This window comes from Lathyrus oleraceus, chromosome 7 (genome assembly GCF_024323335.1).
Source record: "Lathyrus oleraceus cultivar Zhongwan6 chromosome 7, CAAS_Psat_ZW6_1.0, whole genome shotgun sequence".
Lineage (NCBI taxonomy): Eukaryota > Viridiplantae > Streptophyta > Magnoliopsida > Fabales > Fabaceae > Lathyrus > Lathyrus oleraceus.
Window position 1 is genome coordinate 54,229,854 of NC_066585.1, and position 21,144 is coordinate 54,250,997.

Sequence of the window (21,144 nt, forward strand, 5' to 3'; positions counted from 1 at the left end):
ATGAATGTGATGCATATGAGGTTATTACGGAGATACATCTAGTGATTAATCTCTGCCAAAATGAGGGTGTACCTCATTTACGCATGATTTTATTGTGTATGATGCATCCGAAAATATACTTCTAAGTTAATGAAGCGCAATTTTGAATTTACATAGGATGGCTCATCAATAGTAAGAGTGGGAGAAGTGATCCCCTTAAACGATTATAGTGAGATGGGCTTATTTAAAAAAAAGACAAATGGACTCATAAGTTACTCTTTATATTGACATGGGTTGTTCTAGTTTTTCTTCTTTTTTCATAACCACGTAATTATACATATACCCCCTTGAGACACATAGATAACTCTGAAGAACAACCTTTAATCGATTCCCTAAATATCAATATGTTATAATCATCGAAAGTTTATTAAAACAAAAGACCTAATACGAATATTAATACTGGTAGTTTTGTTTTTGTATTGAAAAAAATTTACTTATACTTACAAACAAAATTTATCACTAGAAATCAATTAATTTTTATATATGTTGAATGTGAACATAAAATAATGGAATAAAGTTAATTTCAAATGACTAATTTTTTAGCAAAGATTCAGTTTGAACAAATTTTTTCTTCATTTTATAATTTGTCATCTCAAACACAAATTTTGAGCTCATTAGGAAACTGGCTCACACTTGACACTACAAGTTAGTCCATGTTAATGTTGCATATTCACCAGGCCTAGTATATCTGGGCTATAGTCTCGTCCAATATACAAATCACAGAATATTTTTAGTTTGCACCCTAATTATTATACCTAACACCCCACATTGTCTACAATTTTATCAAAATATCCCTAAACCAATAATTTTGTTTTTTTGAATTTCTAAAAAAATTGGGTGTTTGTTTGGATATTTGGTTTAGCATACTGGATTTTTTTCGAAAATTCTAGTTTGCCGACCAATTTTTGAGTTTTTATCGGACTTTTGATCCAATATACCAGACTTTTAATAATTCATGAAGTTTTTACCGTGTTTACTAAAATGTCGATACCAAAATTATGTGTTTTATCATTTTTTTTAGAAAAATATAAAATAAAATTATTTGGATATTTTTTATCGGAATATTTAGAAGTTCGATATAAAGGTTTACCTGATATTTAAGAAATCCGTATAACACTCCCAAATTGAGTATCATGTTTTTTGAAATGTTTGATATGCGTATTTTTTTTTTACCGTTTTTCAAGGCTGGTAGACAGTAGGGTGTTTTATTTTTTTATTACTTTTTTAATTATGTTTTTGACATTATTAACATAACAATACTATAATATAAACATAAATTGACATATTTTAATATAACTTATCATGAACCCAAGATTTATAACACGACTTAACATACAAAGTGTCGATACAATCACAACCCGACATATATACATATAATCGCAATTATACAACAATATCAATACAAGACAAAATATATTGACTTCCTAACTTCTTATTCTCAATGCTTTATACGTTATGTATATGTTGTTTCCCATGTTTTTTCACTTTTACTATAGTTTTGTTTCCAACGCTCAGTGACGGGAGACAATGAACAATCATGTTTCAACTTCACGTGAATCTAATAACAGTTGTTAACAAAATCAAACGTGATATTTTATGTCTATTTGCAAACATATATGGAGACACTTCAAGTGGGAAGAAAGTGATGTTAAGGTTATTTAACAACAAGACCAATATCGCATTCTATCTGGAAGCAATAGAGTAACTCATATTAGGAATCGTCATCCATTTTAATGATCTTGAATTCCCAATCTAGATATTCTCTATGAATTCCTAACTTTTGTGGATCCTAAAATGTTTAGGAAATCGATTGGCTCATTAAAGTACTTGTGTTAGATTGGCTCATTAAAGTACTTGTGTTAAATCATGTATAATATTAGCTTCTTTGTTGGAGTAGTAAGCAAATTTATGAGAAAATCAATGAAGTCTCAGTTGCAAGATACTAAATGTGTGTTGAAATTAATATGACTATTTTTTATGACATATCTTTTCCCAAATCTATGATGTCTAACAAGTTGGATTTAGAAGGTTTTTCAAATGATTGCTAATGTGGTAATAATCTCAATATAAGAATACAATTGATTATTTATTTAAATTTCAAGCATCGCCAATATTTTAGTGTAATAAAAAGCAATATTTTATTCAATTGTCAAATTGTGAAGTATGCAGCTATATCACTTACAACTCGTCAAGCACAATAGTTGCAAATCACATAAATGATTTGAAGATCGGTACCAATATTATAGTTAAGTTGAGAATTGACAACAAATCAACCATCAATTTAAAATATTCCATTTTTTAAAGATCAAATAAACAACGAAAAATTGATAGTTGAGTATTTCTCAACACTTGAGCAACTCGCAAGTTTGTTTATCTAAATTGTTAAAGCTGTTAAGATAGATCAATTTCTAAAGTTAAGAAGATAAATTGAAATAATAACCTTTATAGTTTGAATTAAGGAGTGTTACTTATAATTCAAACATTTCAATTTGTTAGTAGCTATGGTGTTACAAGTTAGTTAACTAGCTTTGGTTAGTGGTTTACTTGCATCTTAATCTCAAGTTAACCAGTTAGATGGCCCATAAACCTCTATAAAAAAACACCTATGCTTGTAATATTCACTCAATCTTCTACTACTAATTTCATAACTTCTTCACACTCAATTCTTTTTCTATATACCCTTAATTGCTTTATCTGCAAGCAATTGATTCAACTTGGATTTCAATCCAATAAGAAAGAACTCAGACCCTTCAGCTTTAAAATTCTTCAATATTTCTTAATTTACCATGTCAGCTACCTTGACTATAGGACTTTTGAATGGATGATAAATGTCTTTAAACTAATGACAAAATAATATACTAATAAAAAAAGTGAAAACCATTGAAATACAAATAGTTTCAAACCACAATAAGTGTCATGAGGACTACAAAAAACAAAATCAAACTCCAAGAGAAAATAAACATCAAAACAAGAGAAACAACAAACCAAAACTCAAAGGCAACAAAAGAGAAGGCAATTAAACTAGTTGTTTGTATAATGTCATCTATTTTAAGGCAAAAAGAAAAACATTACTTCATTTAATTTATCTCTTATTTAAAAATAGAAACTAAGTACACATAATAGCAAATTATGAAACACAATACACATAGTTTAATAAATAAAATTTTAATATATACTATATTCCTAATTAAGAACAAAAAATGGATAAATATATATCTATAAAAAATACACACGATCAATCAGTATTTGATTCAGTGATGATTGACATTAGACTATTTGATGTCAAAACTGATCCTCGAATCAAGAGAAGGTAGAAACCATTCAGAAGTGATATCCGAATCAGATTAATCGGTTCAATGCATTGAATAGTGATGGTGAAAAAAAACCAGATACAAGTTGGGTTGCATTCATTAAAGACCATTCATCTCATCCTTAAAACCCTAGTAGTGCCTCCAACACTAATTGAAAAGCCAATTTAATATTTCGATGAAAATAAAAGAAAGGCACCGTCGAACCAATTATAAAAATGACATATCATAAAGCAATCAATTCTCATTGGCACAAGAACTTGTCTTTATGAAATGAATAAGGGACCACAAATAATCACAACAAATAATCTTTCATATTTTCTCTCATTCTTGTTTTTAGCATCCAACCAAATCATTTTATGTCCTTCAAATATTCTTTTTCATTTCACCAATAAACTACAAAATATATTTAATATTCTTCTAAAACCCATTTTTCATTTCCACTTGTGCTACCTGTTAGCTCAGTGGTCAATCAACAGTTCTACAAACTAAATGTTAAATTTTAGAAAATTAAGTACCATATATAATTCAATTAATATAACTATATAACTTCTTCTACCATGACCTAATGTAGCTAGCATTCATATTCATAAACATAAATTAATTCAAGAACCTTTGATAACGTATGATCATGCTAAATCATGTAGCAATTGTGTCCCCATGAGATTCCTATACGGCATAATGTTTGTTCCTTCACCATCCAAAAGAGAGTATTGAACCGGCTCTTCAATTTGTTCCCTTGTATAAAACATTGGACTTTGTGTTGTTGATGGAAACGCCAAACTCACTCCATTTCCACCATGTTGTTGTAACCCTAACGTCAACGAAACTCCACCGCCGCCGCCGCCGCCACCACCACCGTGATGGAAACTCTCACTAGAGTAAGCACCAACCATATGATCAGAAGAATGATGTGTATTGTAAGAAGAAAAATCAATATCAACCGATCCAAACGCATCCGCGTCCGCGTCCGCGGCTAATTGATGATTATGATGGTGCAAATTCTTGTTTTTATTATCATGATTGTTGTTGATGATAGATGAGACACATTCAGAATCAATTCTAAGTAACCGCGGCTTTTGATCCTCATGAGGTTGTTGTGTCGGAGATTGATCTTGAAGGACATTAAGATTTTCCTCTTCATGGTTAATGTTGTTTCCTCCCTCCGAGGTTGTCGTGTTCCTTTGTTGCTCTTTCTCTTCTTCTAAATACATTTCTTCCACCATTGGCTTCCATAGTCTCACTCTTGCATTAATAAACCAATTTGATACCTGCTTTTCAATTTTAATCAATTAAATATAACATGTGTCACCAAATTTTTTTCTTCAAACTTGTGTCATCTCATCCTATATTTATATTACAATTATAAACATATATTAATACTTACTCTTTGAAAATATTAATATGAAATTTTTGCGTGACGGATCTGAGAAGACTATATAATAAAATATGTTTATTTAATAATAATAAAAATATTATTTATAATATAATAACAAAAATGAACATGCCTGGCTTCTTGAGAGACCGGTTTGGCGGGCCAAAATATGTTTATCAACGTCACTTGGATACCTACAAAAATTTGAAAAAATAAATAAATTAAGAATATATATATATAAATATAAGTATATAAACTTGTTTGGCACGTATATATTAATTAGAAAATAATAGTAATAATATATATTAGAGATAAGTATATAGTGGGGAAGAAAGAATAGTCCTTAGAAAGAAGGATTAATTAAGTCCACAAAAAAATAAAAAGAAGTAGTTGAGAAAGAGACGCAAAAATAAAAGATGATGTAGAAATGATTGACAATACAATACACAACAACAACATATGAAAAGATGGAATCTGAATGGTGATGCACAGAAACTAACAAAAAAAAGAAAGAAAAGATTCTTGATATGAGAACACCTACGATACCACATTCACAACTGCCAATAGTTGTTGTTATTTTTCAAAATGGCGAAAACATTGATTCATTAGATAAATCTATTACTAATTCCAAGCTTACTTGTTTAGAACAAATAGAAAGAGAATGAAGAGAAATAGTAGGAAAGTTATATATGATTACGGATGGAGAAAGTGTTCGAAGAGCCACGCCCGAAGAACGGAGACGGATCGTTCAGGGAGACCTCGTTGAGGTCTCCATGGATGAGTTTCCATGATGTTGATTTGTTGGAATGCTCTTTGTTGTCTTAAGACTCTGTCGAGAATTTTGAGCCTAGGTGTTTCACCCTTTGTTGTTCCAGGTGCAATAGGGTCTTTTTCTCCCATTGCTTTTCTTGTTCTTTCAATTTGTTCCATTATTCCATCTTTTAAAGACCTAAAATGTCTTGACATGGCTTTTAATGCTAATGCTGAATAAACTTTTGCAGCTCCATTTCCAGCTACTCCTTCAAATGTTGATACCACACTCTTCATTTGGTTACAATAGTTCTTGTACCTTCTATCCACCTTATTATTCACAAAAAAAAACATAAATTAATAAAAAAAATATGTATAATACTATGTTTTTTTATTTTATGATAACTAGACGAAGTGATAATAACCAGTATATACCTCTTCGAGCATGGAGAGTAGCTTGGTTTTTCTCTTCTGGAGTTCGACGAACTCGACGGAGGTTAAGGAATGTTTGATTGAGGAACTAGTGCTACCATTGTGAACATGTTCTTGTTCAAAATTTTGTTTGTTGTTGAATTTTTGAGATTTTTGTTTTTGTGAAACTAGATCATTTTGTTTTGTGGTTTCTAAACTACAAAACTCGTTGAGAAGTTGTTGAGCAGGTAGCAAGAACTTAGAGTTTTTGAGAAGGAAATGACCTTGATACCCTTGATCTTGGATTTGATGAGTGTTTCTTAGTTCAAAAGATTGTAGAACTAAAGAAGAAGGGTTTGTTGAACTAAGAGAGAGTGAAAGTCCTTGACTTGGTCTTTCGTTACCTTCGTAAGGGAAAACACATCTTAGTGATGAATCATCAACTTGTTGCCACTGTGATGAAGATGATGAATCTTGATGATGATGTTGATGATGGTGATGAAGCATGTTTAGGTTTTGATGATCATTACTAGTTGTTTCAGAAACAGTGAAATCTTGATGATGATGATGATGATGATGTTGTTGAGGATGATAGGAAGGTGAAGGACCAACATGTTGTTGACTTAGTTTTCCTCCTGAGAAATTTGTTTTCCACATGTTTGTGTCAGTACTATGTTGTTGTTGTTGTTGTTGATGAAGATGTTTTGAAAACCCTATCATCTCCATGCCTGTTGTGAGATTGAACATCTCTGGATCCGACACAAAACCTTGGATTTGTGGGTTATAACAAAATCCACCACTTGATGTTTTTTCATCTTCACAAAGTTGTCTAGCCATGAAACAAATCAACTAAGAAACATGAGATGTTTTAGTTTGTATTATGATGACAACATGAAGAATAGAGTTGGGAAGAAAGATGAGAAATACTTGCTCACAAATGGAAGATGAAATAATAGAGGGTTATGATGGTGATGATGACCTCCATGCTATGTTTCTCTCTCTCTCCTTCTCTTTATTTTTTAACAAGTGATGAGTCAATGGACCAAGATTTATATATACAACCAAATTAGTCTTCATATATAAATGAAATAAATAATAAATATTGAGGAAATTTCCTCAATTATTTCTTACCTAGTATTAGAAAACTCTTGCATTCAATAAATATTTAAATATCAATCATTTTTAATTTCATACATGTAATTTTTCTTGTAATGTTCATTACTCGGATGAAAGTTGAGATTAATTGAATTTTTTTTATAAGCAAAGATTTTATTACATTGAGTATAAATGAGTATAAGAAACCATATTATTCTAGTATGTGTTATATCACGTGTGAGTATTTTTTCTAGTATGTGTTATATATGTATACTATATTGTAAAAAAATCATATTATTTTAGTATGTGTGATATATGTATGTTTTTTCAAAAGCATAATGCGCATACTATATTGTAAAAAAACCATATTATTCTAGTATGTGTTATATATGTATTTTTTTTATATTTTAAATATTATACTTTATGTTGGTACAATTATTTTGGGCTGAGAGTTCTGTTAAGAATCTTTTGAGGTATCAAGTTTATTCTTAGAAGTTTTAAGTTGGTTTCAATGTTTAAGGTGATTTTTTAGTTGATTATTTGGTTAAAGTGTGGAAGAAATTTTTTTTTAATTGCCTAAGAGCTTTCTTAATTGTAAAGTAGATTTTTTTTTTTTTTGGTATTTAGGCCTTCCATGGGTGCTAACCCGAGGAAGGAAACGACTTAGGAGTTCTTGATAAATTTTGTCACTAAAAGACTAGTTTCATGAAGGCATATGTTCGTTAGCATATGTGGGAGAGTTGTGCTTCTTAACTCAGTCTGGAGTGTTATCTCTATATTTTTTATTTCCTTTTAAAGATGATAATCATTATCAATCATTATTGGGCTTCATAGAAATTTTCTTTGGGTGAGGCTAAAGGGATGGTGAAAGTGATTTGGATTAGATGGAAGTATATGTGTAAGACTAAGGTGTTGGAAAGTTTAGGGGTTTGAGACAGGTTAATCTTTCATTTTCTATTAAGTGACGGTGGAGAGTGCATGAGGCTACTCATTCTCTCTAGAAAGATATTATTTTTTCTGGGTATGGTGTTTCCGTAGGTTCATCACAATTGGTGGGTCGGGTAAGAGGTCTTAGGGAAACGTATTTGTGGTGGAAATATGTGTCGTTTCTTGGGTCCAACGTAAAGGATGGTTCTTATTGGTTTGCTAATAGTATTAGGAAGGTGGTTCGGAATGATTTGAAAACCCGAATTTGGCAGGATGCGTGAAAGGATTTGAACCCTTTTTGCGTGTCGTTTAGGAGTTTATTTCATATTTCTTAATAGCTATTTTATCACCTTTTCGAGGATCAGGTAAGAGGTCTTAGGGGAGTGTATTTGTGGTGGAAACATGTGTGATTTTTTGGGTCCAAGGTGAAAGACAGTTCTTATTAGAATTGGGTTGCTAACAATACTTGAAACATGTATGTGAATGGTTTGAAAATCCACTATTGGAAGGATGTGCAGAAGGATTTGACAATCCCCGTATGTCTTGTAAGAGGTTATTTCTTATTTCAGACCAGTAGTTTCATAAGGGAGAGAATGTGGTGCCATCCACTAAAGGGGCGTGGGTTTAGAAGTTCAAATAGAGGCGTGGTTTGTGGGTTTGGGAGAAAAATTTACTTAGTAGTTTTTTATTTCTTTGGCAGGTATAGTTACCCAAGGTCAGGTTGATGCCTTGAATTTGGAAGGTTTTTATTAAGGACATTTATTTGGTGAGACATTCCTTTAAACTCATCTATTCATTGTCCTCGAGGAGGAGCCTGTATCAGATCGAATCATTAATGTTATGGCCAATGGTTTGTGTAGGTGGACTTTTTCAAAAGTGATATTTTTTTCTTCGTAGTTGTTGCAAGACTGGATCCCGTCCAAAGAAAATCTTTTCTCACCTAGGATTTTAGTTGATCCAAATGTTTTGGGTTGTGTTTTACGCTTTTATATGGTCGAGTCGGTTGATCATTTATATGTGTGATGTGGGTTGGTGGAGATGTGGCCATTCATCATTTCATTATTGGTTCGTTCAAGGATCTTGAGCCTTTTTGTAAGAGTAAGTCTGGTTCATAGGCCGACTTTCGATTTGGCATGCGTTGATTTAGACTATTTGTAGGTCTCGTAATCACATGATCAAACAAATCATGTGTCTCTTTTTAAAAGTTAATTCAATATCATTTTTCGAACATTTCTCTCTTGTTCTAGAATTGAGAACTTGACCATCAAGTGCTTAGACATTCTTTACAACCATTGGATGTCTTCTCAATCTTCCCTTTACATAAAGTCATGACCATCGTTTACCCCGTAGATAAACTATCAACTATCACTTGAGTTGTTATTGTATCAAAAAGTGTATAAATGTCAAAAGCCATGGCTCCTTTATGCATTACATTACCATTCACAACTAGTCCTTTTAGCACCGCAAATCTAACTAACAATAATGTCGCTATATAACTCAATTCAAAATACCACTAGTTCATTGTCACGGTTACCTTGGAGCAGCATAGGATTATTTAATTGATTTGCATGATGAAGTAATTAAAATAAAAGATGAATAATGAGATCTTTATAGGGAACGGATCCCTAGGTTGAAGTCATTCCTAAGTAAAGTGTGCTTTACAGGCTTTTTCAGATGAGAAAAAGGGTCTGTTTAGGTTGAGTTAGGTGGGTCCCCATTCTGAGCCATAAACTCCTAGAGTACTAGTAAGAGAGTAGTAGCAGTAGTATTAGTAGTTATTCTCTTCCAATCTGTTGCCACTCACAAGCTACTATACTCAACTTTCTCTATACACTACATTTTATCAAATATTTGTATATTCTTATTATTATACATATAAAGGTTAAGATATACTAATAAATAATGATGATATATACTCTTGAAAAAAAAGTTAGATATATAATTGGGATTGGTGTGTGTAAAAGTTCCTTGAAAAATAGAGATGAGGTGGTCCTATCTAATTGTTATTAATTAATTGGTGTGATAAAGTATTCATTTGCATGGGAGGGACCGCTTCGTCTTTTTCTTTTTATTTATCGTCAAACTCAAATATGCCTCTCCACGCAGATGACTTTTCTTATATGCTAAACAAATTTTAAGAGAGAGACACTTTTAATTTGAGTTTATATTCTACTTTCATGGTTTATTCTTTTGATTTTATTATAAAAAAAATGTTGGTTCTTTATAAGACACATTTTACTTTAACAACATCTAATAAAAAAACTACCGATAGTATAGAATAAAATATTATTGCAATAAAATTGTAACATCTCAAAGATGAGAGAATTAAAAAAATAAAGATAAAAAATCTAAATTCTGAACGTCATTATTATTTCATACTATAACATAAATAAATGAAAATAAGGGTGATAAATAGACATGTTTACTTTGCAAAAAAAAAAAGAAGAGGGGACATTATAAAAATATGAGAATTTAAAACTTTGACTTGATTCCGGAGAAAATGAGGGCGGTATAGAGTGACTCATGCATCCCTAAAGTCTAAGAATCACATAAATTCATGTGTGTCCCGTTAATGTTTGCACCTTCAAAAACCCGCAAAAAATGGAGAGGTGCGGGCCTTAAACCTTGGCTCAACCTGCGAAAATAAGATGGGCAAAATAGGCATGGCTGGTGGATCGGGCTCGTTTTGACACCCTTGATGAAAGGTTGAAGATAAACACCATATTGAAGCTTTTGATATGGTGGTTATGGTACTATGGTGATCAGAGAAAAGTTAATACTTCAACGCTTAAGTATTGATTTGAACGAAGTGGAACTTGGCTAGTGTGGGTAAAAGAATACCTAGACGTGACTCAGGGTAGAGCATTTGTAGATGAGAAGTTTGGACGATCGTTGGATATGGATCACCGATTAAGATGAAAGAGGAGATTGTGCTCATATGTAGTGTCCATGAATGAAGGTCCACATGCACATCACTGAATGAACTGTTTTTGCTAGAGTGCACCTATAATTTGGGTCACCTCTTAATAGGTCTTTGCCCATCCTAAACAATTTTTACCTGTGTCTTTGCTTTCAGCCTTGAAGCAAGAAGTGTTGATGTAGGAATCAGGAAGGTTGGTTTAGGAATAAGTGCCTTTGAATGAGATTGTTTTTTGATAATATGCCCTATGAAAATATGGTTCTAGAGTGGTGCTAAGTAAGGGTGGATGACATTAGGAACATGTGTATTTAATGCACCATGTGCTGACGAACCGTTGTTACAACATAGACCTCTACGTGCACCCACACGTGTAGGGTAAGGATTTGAAGCGCATAGGGAGTTTTCCCTTATTATAGTATATATGAAATGAGTTGGATTTGTGTTTACCTTTGAGGGAATCCAGATGGATAATCGAATTCCCGTAAAAAACCTCATGGATGATTCTAAACGCAAAGTGTTTCTAGAAGCTTAGAACGTATGTTCAAGCGTAAGGTCACCAAGGATGAAGTGATGTGGTGGTTGGAGGAACGTCCTAGATGTTTGACTTATGGAAGCCATTTCTTTTTCTTTGGATAATAAAGAATACATAAGGAAGAAAGCGTCACCACCAACTATAGAACTGCCTCCCGATGTTGATGATTATCCTTGGATGAATGAAAAGATTCTAGTATTATGGTCCTTCTATACTTGCGATGATAGGCTGAAGTATGCTTACTAGGATGTGGGACCTGTTGGTGTAAGCCCTAGAGGCCAATACTTTTGGTACTTGTATCGAATTATTTATTAATAATAAAAGGAATTTTCTTTATTATGGTTGATTAATAAAGTCCCTGGAATAGATAGTCCGTTTAATGTATTAAGTGTGACTTAATCGTGAGAGCACATTAAACATAAGGACAATATTCTTAAAGTATCCGTAGTCGAGCTTTAGTGTGAAATGGGATAACATTAAAACATTAAGACTATTATGTTTGTAGATTGATGATCACATCTCATGGATCATGGATCAAGAGTTATCAAGTCTTAAACATAGGTATGAATATTAGGAGTAATATTTATACCGGATTGACCCGCTATGAGAATACTATATAGAAAGTTATGCAAAGTGTCATAAGTTATTCTCATGTGATAATAGTGTATACCACTCTTCGACCTGAAACCACTATGGATCCTAGATGTAGAGTCGAGTGCTTTATTGCTGATCCAACGTTGTCAGTAACTGGATAACCATAAAGACAGTTGATGGGTACTCCACAAAGCATGCTGAGGGACATGAGTGTCCTAGATGGAATTTGCCCATCCTGCGTAACAGGATAAATGTCTATGGGCCCAATATTGAACTGGACAAGGATGACACGGTTTATACCTTGTGTTCAATATAGACATAAGGGCAAAGGGGTAATTATACACATAATTATTATCACAGGAGGTTTTGTCAGATCACATGACATTTTCGTGACTTGGGTAGCAGTGATGTGTTGCTAGATACCGCTCACTGTTTATTATGTTAAATGCATGATTTAATATAATTGCCAACATCGCGAAAACCTACAGGGTCACACACAAGGATGGATTGATGAGAAATAGAGTAACTAAGGAACATCGTAAGGTACGGTGCACTTAAGTGGAATACGAAATATGGTAAGGTACCAAATACTTAAGTGATTTTGGCATATTATGAGATATGGGCAAAATGCACTTAAGTGGGCTTTTTGGCTTGAAGCCTACACAAGTGGTTCTATAAATAGAACTCTTGTGCAGAAGCATTGTATGGGAATACAACACAACTGAAGAGTTGGAATTTCGTATCTCTCTTTCTCTCACTCAAAGCCTTCATTCATAACAGCTAGCATTGCGATTGAAGGAATCCGTTCGTGTGGACTGAGTAGAGACGTTGTCATTGTTCAACGTTCGTGATCGCCACAAGAGGTAACGATTCTATCACTGATCATGCCCATTCGTAAGGATCACTAAATGGAGAAATGTTTAAATTCCGCTGCGCCTTGGATGGCAATTCTCCATCAGTAGTATCAGAGCCACTTACGAAACCATGAATCTGATAACGATTTTTGTTCTGTATTAATATGATTAAAGACAGAATGAATCAAAGATTAAATTGAGATCGATCAAGTCATATATGTGATATATGTAATCCTGATGCAAAATACATTATATATGATATAGTGTTCTCGTTTCTTTCATTCAAACACTCAATGATTGTTTTCCTTTGAGCGATCAATGGTCGTTTGCTTCTTGATCCAACATTAGTATGGTGAAGCAATGACATGTTGATCAATCATACTGAATTAACAATCGAGATGTGTTTGACGGTCTGAAATTGGTGCATCAGGGTTAGTGACGGCACAAGGGTTGTGTTGTCAGAGAGTTATGCGATTGGGGTTTGACTGCACAAGAGTTGTGCTTTCTAAACACTTTTTGGAATAGTGTTAACCGATTAACGCATATGGTTAACCGGTTAACGCAATGCGAAATAAATTTTTTTAAGGTTTTCAAACAGTGTTAACCGGTTAACGCTTTTGGTTAACCGGTTAACGCAAGACGAAATTCAATTTTCTGAGTTTTTCAAACAGTGTTAACCGGTTAACGCATTTGGTTAACCGGTTAACGCAAGGCGGAAAACAGTTTTCCAAGACATTTTCAAACAGTGTTAACCGGTTAACGCATTTGGTTAACCGGTTAACGCAAGGCAGAAAAGAATTTTTTGAACAGATTTCAAACAGTGTTAACCGGTTAACGCGTATGGTTAACTGGTTAACGCAAGGCAAAATTCACCCGTTCGGCTAACTCAGTGCTTTAAAAGTATCAAGTGTTGATATGAAATGCGACATCGATTTTAAATGAATTGTTCATTAAAATGTGGTGATCGGTCGTCGAAATTTAATTTGGTTTTAATTAATTAAAGGAATTAATAATAATAATAAAGTGTTTATTATTGTCTTGTGGTGATCGGTTATGGCCTTAGTCTTCCTTTATTTTGTTTTGGGTTTTAAAATACAATCTGTGTGTCGTGTCTCTCTCTTTGTCTCCCAAATGTAACTTCTTTTCTCATCTCACTCCCTCGTATGTAAAACGAGTTTCTTTTTGTAATATAATGATATGAAGAAAGAAAAGAAGTCAAAGGAGGACAACCTTGAAGATCTTGCTTGGAGAAGCTTAGATCGCTGTTAGGTTAGCTTAGGTTCTCTCATTGGCTTGGGAGAACAATTGCGCTAAGGGCCATAACTGTTTCATTATGTTTGTATGTATGTTGATGCATGTGAATGTATGTTGATGCATGTGAGAGACGGTTTATATGATAAACAAGCCGGTGAGATCATAAAAATTGCAATTCCCTCAAAATAAATATTAAGTTATGCTTTCCAAATTTTAACACTCATCAAGACTAGTATCGAATAATGTAGGTTTCTCCTACGCGAGGTGCATGTTCTATATTAGTAAGGTGCGATGGGATAATTGTAATATCCAACTGTTAAAACAATGGGTCAAACTTAACTAAACAAATTATAATAAGATTATATATATGTTTAGAAGCAAGAGTTGGGAATGATCCATATGATGGATTGGAATAAGGAGTTATTCACCCAACTGAAATTTTCGAGAATTGTATGAGATACAATTGGAAGGAGTTCCTACCTAAATAACCTAGTTTTGTGTAATCCGCCTACGCGGACTTAGAACGAAGTGAAATATGGATCTCGACCCACTAGAAAATCTTCCAACGGGATTTTCCGAATCAAATGATGAGGGTCATTTGTTTTGAATAAAATAGTGGGAGCATGTTTAATTAAAGGCCTAATTAAATATGTCAATGATACTTATATTTTCATTAATCCTTATGTAGATAACCATGACAACAAACACCTCTAACAACATATTGCGATCAAACCTTGAGAAGGAAAAATTGTCTGGGACAAATTTTTTGGATTGGTACTGAAACATGAGGATTGTCCTCAAACATGATAAAGGGAAAGGCAAGGAAGTTGCAAAACCCAAACCCACTATTGCTGCTTTGAAGCCTAGTGGAAGCATAGAAAAGGAAGGCACCTGCTTCCATTGCGGTAAGACCACACACTGGAAGAGGAATTGCCCAAAGTACTTGGAAGATAGGAAGAATGGAGTAGAGACTCCAACTTCAGGAATTTTTGTTATTGAAATTAATTTATCTACTTCTGCATCATGGGTATTAGATACTGGATGCGGTTCTCACATTTGTACAAATGTGCATGGACTAAAAAGGAGTAGAGATTTGGCAAAAGGTGAAGTCGACCTACGAGTTGGCAATGGAGCAAAGGTTACTGCCTTAGCCGTAGGAACTTATGAATTGACTTTACCTAGTGGTTTAATAATTTAGTTAGAGAACTGTTATTATGTACCAGCAATTAGCAGGAATATTATTTACGTTTCTTGTTTGGACAAGTTCGGTTTTTCATTCATAATAAAGAACAATTGTTGTTCAATTTATTTGAATGATATATTCTATGCTACTGCTCAAATGAACAATGGATTATAGGTCCTTGATCTTGAAATGCCAGTTTATAACATTAATACTAAAAGGATGAAACCTAATGAGTTAAATCTAACTTACCTTTGGCATTGTCGATTAGGCCACATAAATGAGAAACACATTTCCAAACTCCATAAAGATGGAATGTTGGACTCTTTTGATTATGAATCATATGAGACATGCAGACCTTGTTTAATTGGAAAGATGACAAAGTCTCCATTCACAGGAAAAGGTGAAAGAGCTAATGATCTTTTGGCCCTCATACATACTGATGTATGTGGACCACTGAACATACCAGCCAGAGGAGGTTTTCAGTACTTCATCACATTCACTGATGATTTCAGTAGATATGTGATCGGAAAAATAGCAAGTGTACTATTTTTACCGATGTAGTAATAAGGAGTTTTATTTACAAGTATCGATCTCAAGGATTGCGTAGGAAATACTTATTTTAATTTGATTCTATCAGAACAAAAAGATAATGGTTTGGTTGTTTTGGAATTTCGAATAGTAAACGCAAAAATAGTAAAAATAATTGATTAAGATAAAAGATGCTAGGGTGAGTGGTTGAGTTAACCGGTTATGAATTCAGTCAAGATTTCTTTAATACATATGAAACATTCAATCACCTAACCTCAGAATGTTCTTACTTAAGTCCTTAAGGAAGAAACTATTAACTACCAATTCTTACTCAAATGTCCATTCAATTAATCATTGGTTTTAATCATACAAAATATCAAGGTTTACAGTGATTTACGAAAGTTACTAGTCCTAGATGATGCATTCATAAACCCAATTGTGTGAGATCCCTAACAATCACAATCCTGTAATTGAAAGTCATAGATCAATTTGTATTTGTCCGATACAAAAACATAATAACATCACACAATTGAATTGAAATACGTAACATAGTAATCAAGAAATCATTTGTTCAAATTCATAACATGCAATAACATCAGAACCACCCCCTAACATCAGGGGGTTTAGCCTCTCATAGTACTTAAAGAACTCATAATGTAAAGATTAGACATTACAAAGAATTAGGAGATTTCGATCTTCAATGGTTGATGCCCTTGAATCTCGCCGTCTTCAAATCCTTCGTATTCGCTATCTTCTCCAATGCAATGTTTTCTTTCGTCTTGTCAAAAAGTGCCTTCTTCTTTCTCTTCCAAGCCTTCTTATAGCTTCAGATGAATCTCTTTCAAGCAAAAGGTCCAAACTACCCTTAATGAGCAGAATCGGTTCACAAAGCAAAAAGTAGGGTTTCCAAGCTGCGTCCAATCAACACGGCTGTGTGTCACACCACACGGGTGGCCGTGTTGTTCTCCATAATTAATTATTTTCAACACAAGCTACAGTGACAACAACACGGGTCGTGTTCCTCCACACGGGTGCCCATGTTAATGCACTGTTTTAAACAACACGGCCGTGTGTCACCACACGGGCGCCCGTGTTGTTCTCTGTTTTTCTCCTCTCATTTTGCTCTGCCTGATCAACAACACGGGCAGTGTTGTGGCACACGGGTGCCCGTGTTGACCTGCTGTTTCTTCATATTTTTGCCTTTCTGAGTATCCATAGCTTCACCATTATTGCTTTTAAACCTGTGCAATGGCCTGTAACAATGACACTACTAAACGAAGCATAAACGAGATCTTCTTGACATAAACTTGTAATCGAATGCAATGCGATACCAAACCAACAAAACATGATAAATGATTCCGAAGCAACTAAAAACAAACATAAATCTTACCAAAGTGATGAAAATACGTCGGATTAACAGTGGGAATTCACTGGAAATGGTGACCGATCACAACCCCAAACTTGTCTCATTGCTTGTCCTCAAGTGATGTATTGAGTCCAAACAAAGGTCACCCCCGAATTCATTTTCCACAATGCAACCTAGTCTTTCACCATTTGTGTTCTTCCTTTCCAATCGAGTTTCAGGTCTCTCCAATTCAGGCAGTTTACCATATTTCCACATCAGAAACCTCTTCACCTGCAAGCTTTTCACACACTCACAATATCTCTCAGGGTTAGGTGTGTACACTCACAGCACAGTATGCAATACCAACTCTTAACTTTGAATACATTCTAATGTCACTACCACAGCAGATTCCACACACTTTTAGAGGTCTTTTTGGGTTGTAACGGGGCTTGGGTACGGTGGGATAAACAAAAAAAATTGGATAACAAAGGGTTTTGAACTCGGTAGTCATGTTGTGTGATTTTTCTTTCTCTTTTTCTCTTGCATCACGTATACTCTGGGGGTTAATTTCACTCTATTGACTCTTTTTCTACTCAAATTTTCTAAGCATTTTATATGTGTTAAAGTCTTAAGTCTCGGCAAGTGCATTTTTCTCTTTTGTTTTTCTTTTCTCTTTTTTTTTTCTCTTTTTTTTAAAGAAAATACATACTATTTTTCTTTTTGTATGATCTCTTATTATGCACTTGCATTCTCTTTCAAGATTTCCACCCCAAACTTAGTTTTATTGCACATCTTGCAATTCACACAATCATACCGAGTTATGAAACAAAAGGAAATGAATGATTAAAAGTTAACAGGGGGTTTATGATGAATAAAATGGTTAAGGCTCAACGGGGTTTACGAAGGGAAACATACAGATAGGGATGGTTAGAAAGGCCCTGGCTAAACAAACAACTTGCCTCAGTGTGTGTTGTCATGCTGTGACGTGTCAACAGGACATACGCAAAATCAGAGTGATAAAGTCATACCTGGCTGAACTCTCATGCTGATATTTAGTGTTTGGCTTTTTGTGATCTCACCATGTTGGTTAGCTTGCAAGCTCTGAAGCCTCCTCGTGTTATGTGGTTCTTTTCTGACTTGGTTTTTCCCTACCGCTCTCTTGGTCCGGTGTCCCCAAATTGTGTCCGACTTATTTTCTCATGGTTGCATCAACTTCCGGGGTGCCTTATCAGAATAAGTATGAGGGGTGTCTTTCATCCACTACCATTGATCCCGGATTCGTCCAACCATTTCTCATCACTCTGTACGCACAAGTAAACAACGAAAACAAACAAAAACAATACGACGACAATAAAACAAAAGCGATGGAAATAAAACATGAAAGGAAAAACCCCCCCACACCTGAACTAAACATTGACCTCAATGTTTAAATCCAGATACAAAGGGGACTCACAGCGACTACTGTTGGTTTACTGCACTTGTGTGGTTTCCTTTCATTTGGAGGTGTTTGTGACTTTGCCCTTTTAATTCTCCTCCTCCCCTACACAAAATTTTAGCACACACAAAGAAAAATAAAAATGCAATAAATTAGAAATCAAACGCGTGGGTTGCCTCCCACGAAGCACTTCATTTAACGTCGCATGGCTCGACGGTTCATTTCCCTTATCATGGGGGTATTTCAGGTTTAAAACCTTGTTGCACCTCTTGTCTACAACACGGACGTTGTCTCTTTTATCAGTGTGGACTCCTTTGTGCCACGATTCCTTTTTAACTATCCTTTCAGTGTTCGGAATCTTTCCATTTCGGGTGGCTACTGGAGTGGTGAGCCTTTGATAATATTCAATGTCCTGATTAAGCCTACTTGATACTGAGATTTTGTATCTTCCTCCATCTCCTGGTTTTCAATAGCATTCAATGTTATTTCCTTGTTGTGAACTTTCAAGGTTAACGTGCACTCATCCATGTCGAGCTTGCATCGACTCGTCTTCATGAAAGGTCGACCCAGAATGATGGGTGCCTCATTCTCTTCAGGTATGTCTAGGATTACAAAATCGACTGGGAAAGTCAAGTCCGCTATTGTTACCATCATATCTTCAGCTATACCATATGCATCTTTTCTTGAGTGATCCGCAAACTTCAGATTGGTCTTTATATCACTGATGTTTTTAATACCCAGCCTGTGATAGACCGATAATGGCATCAGATTCACACTAGCTCCCGAATCTATTAGTATTTTTTTGAAGGTTCTTTCTTTGATTGTGCATGGTACTGTGACGGTTCCTGGATCCTTCTGTTTGTTAGGAATGTTCTGCTCCAGGGAGTTTGCATTATATTGTTCCTTACCAGATACCTGTTCTTCAGTGGTTGGTTTCTTTTCAGCCATTACCTCTTCCACAAATTTCTTGTACATGGGCATCCTTTCAAGTGCTTCAAACAAAGCCATATGACCCTTAATCCTTTTAAACATTGTCATGAATTTCTCCAAGTCCGACTCACTAGGTTCCTTCTTTGTCATTCTCTGAGGATAAGGCAACTTAATCACCGGTTTAGTTTCTTTTGTAGTTTCTTCTTTAGTCGGCTCGCTCGGTGATATCATTTTTTCTTTTTAGCAACCTTTTTCTCTGTCGTCGTGACAATATTAACATTCTCCTGATCTCTCGGATTTTGAATTGTTTCACTTGGTAGGGAACCTGGTGTTCGAGAACTTGCCAGTTGCTGTGCTATCTGTCCCAGTTGAACTTCGAGATTCCTTAGGGAGGCGGTGGTATTCTTCTGATTGTTTCTAGTCTCTTCTTCAAATTGCATATTTTGAGCTGCCATCTTTTCAATTGCAATCTCCCAATCTGCCTTCTTTGGGACTTGTTGTTGCTGTTGCAGATATTGGTTTTGATATTGGCCTTGTACCTGCTGTTGCACATTCCCCTTCTGATCTTTCCAAGAAAGGTTGGGGTGATTCTTCCACCCCGGATTGTAGGTGTTGGAGTAGGGATTGTTTTGCTTTAAAAACTTGATATCTTCTATCTGCTGTGGTGTTGCAAAGCAATGAACAGTATTGTGTGGTCCATTACAAATGCCACACACATCGTTTGGTGCCTGTTGTACTTGAGCCACTTTCTGAGCACCTATGTTTAGTGCCTTCAACCTTTTCTCCACCTCTGCAGCAACTGCTTCTTCAATTTTTACCTGTTTGTTTGTTTCAAGCTTCAAATCAATTACCGTAGATTTGCTTGACACCCTATCATACAACTCCAGATGCTCATTTGAGGCAATTGCTTCAATTATCTTCTTCATACCGGTGGCTGTTGCAAAGTTAGCTGAGCCACCAGCTGCTGAGTCAAGGATTTGTCTCGTTTGAATTCGAAGAACATTAACAAACATTTGCATCTGCTCAGTTTCATCCATGTTGTGAGTAGGACAAGCCACTAGGATTCTCTTGAATCTTTTATAGGCATCTCCTAGTGACTCACCCTCCTTCTGCTTGAAGTTAAGGATCTCGTATCTTTTTCTCAGTGACACAGATGCGGGAAAATATTCCTGCAAGAATGTTGTTTCCATCTGCTCCCATGTAGTGATACTGCCAGCAGGTAAGGAATAGAACCACTCTTCGGCTTCATCTGCTAAAGTGAATGGGAACATACGAAGCCTTATTGCTTCTTCGTTATGTCCAGGCATTTTCAGCATTGTGCTCATAGTCAAAAACCTTTGGAGATGCTTGTTGGCATCTTCATTCACTCTTCCAGAAAATGACCGCCTTTCGAGTTGATTAATTGTGCTGGGATACAGCTGAAATTGTTCCACATTAACCGGTTGGTTGACAATTGTCATACGACCACCCGCAGTGTTGTTTCTACCATAGTCACCGAGAAGTCTCTCTGGTGGTGGTGGTTCTGCAGCCATGACCTTGGGAGTTGTTTCTGCTTCTGAATCTGAATTCTCTGAGTGCACTGCAACAACTTCCTTCTCTGTTTTTTCTGCTATTTCCAGTTTTTCTCGCTTAGCTTGTCTTATTCTAGCGCGAAGAGTTCTTTC

At 34.9% G+C, this 21,144-nt stretch overlaps 1 protein-coding gene across 1 annotated transcript; it reads right to left on the reverse strand.

Moving 5' to 3' along the window:
• Positions 1–3,712: 3,712 nt before the first annotated feature.
• LOC127104243 (homeobox protein BEL1 homolog) lies at positions 3,713–6,928 on the reverse strand. The gene is made up of 4 exons (XM_051041435.1): positions 5,908–6,928; positions 5,420–5,802; positions 4,856–4,916; positions 3,713–4,618 (listed from the first exon to the last, which is right to left on the reverse strand). The coding sequence occupies exons 1-4, from the start codon at positions 6,718–6,720 to the stop codon at positions 3,977–3,979; spliced, it is 1,899 nt and encodes a 632-aa protein (XP_050897392.1). The 5' UTR covers positions 6,721–6,928; the 3' UTR covers positions 3,713–3,976.
• Positions 6,929–21,144: the final 14,216 nt, after the last annotated feature.

Coding starts and splice junctions, on each gene's coding strand:
- LOC127104243 (XM_051041435.1), bottom strand. CDS start 6,720: ATGGCTAGACAACTTTGTGAAGATGAAAAAACATCAAGTGGTGGATTT. Junction 4,917..5,419: donor TTCGAACACTTTCTCCATCC/GTAATCATATAT, acceptor AAATTTTTGTAG/GTATCCAAGTGACGTTGATA. Junction 4,619..4,855: donor CCGGTCTCTCAAGAAGCCAG/GCATGTTCATTT, acceptor ATTGAAAAGCAG/GTATCAAATTGGTTTATTAA.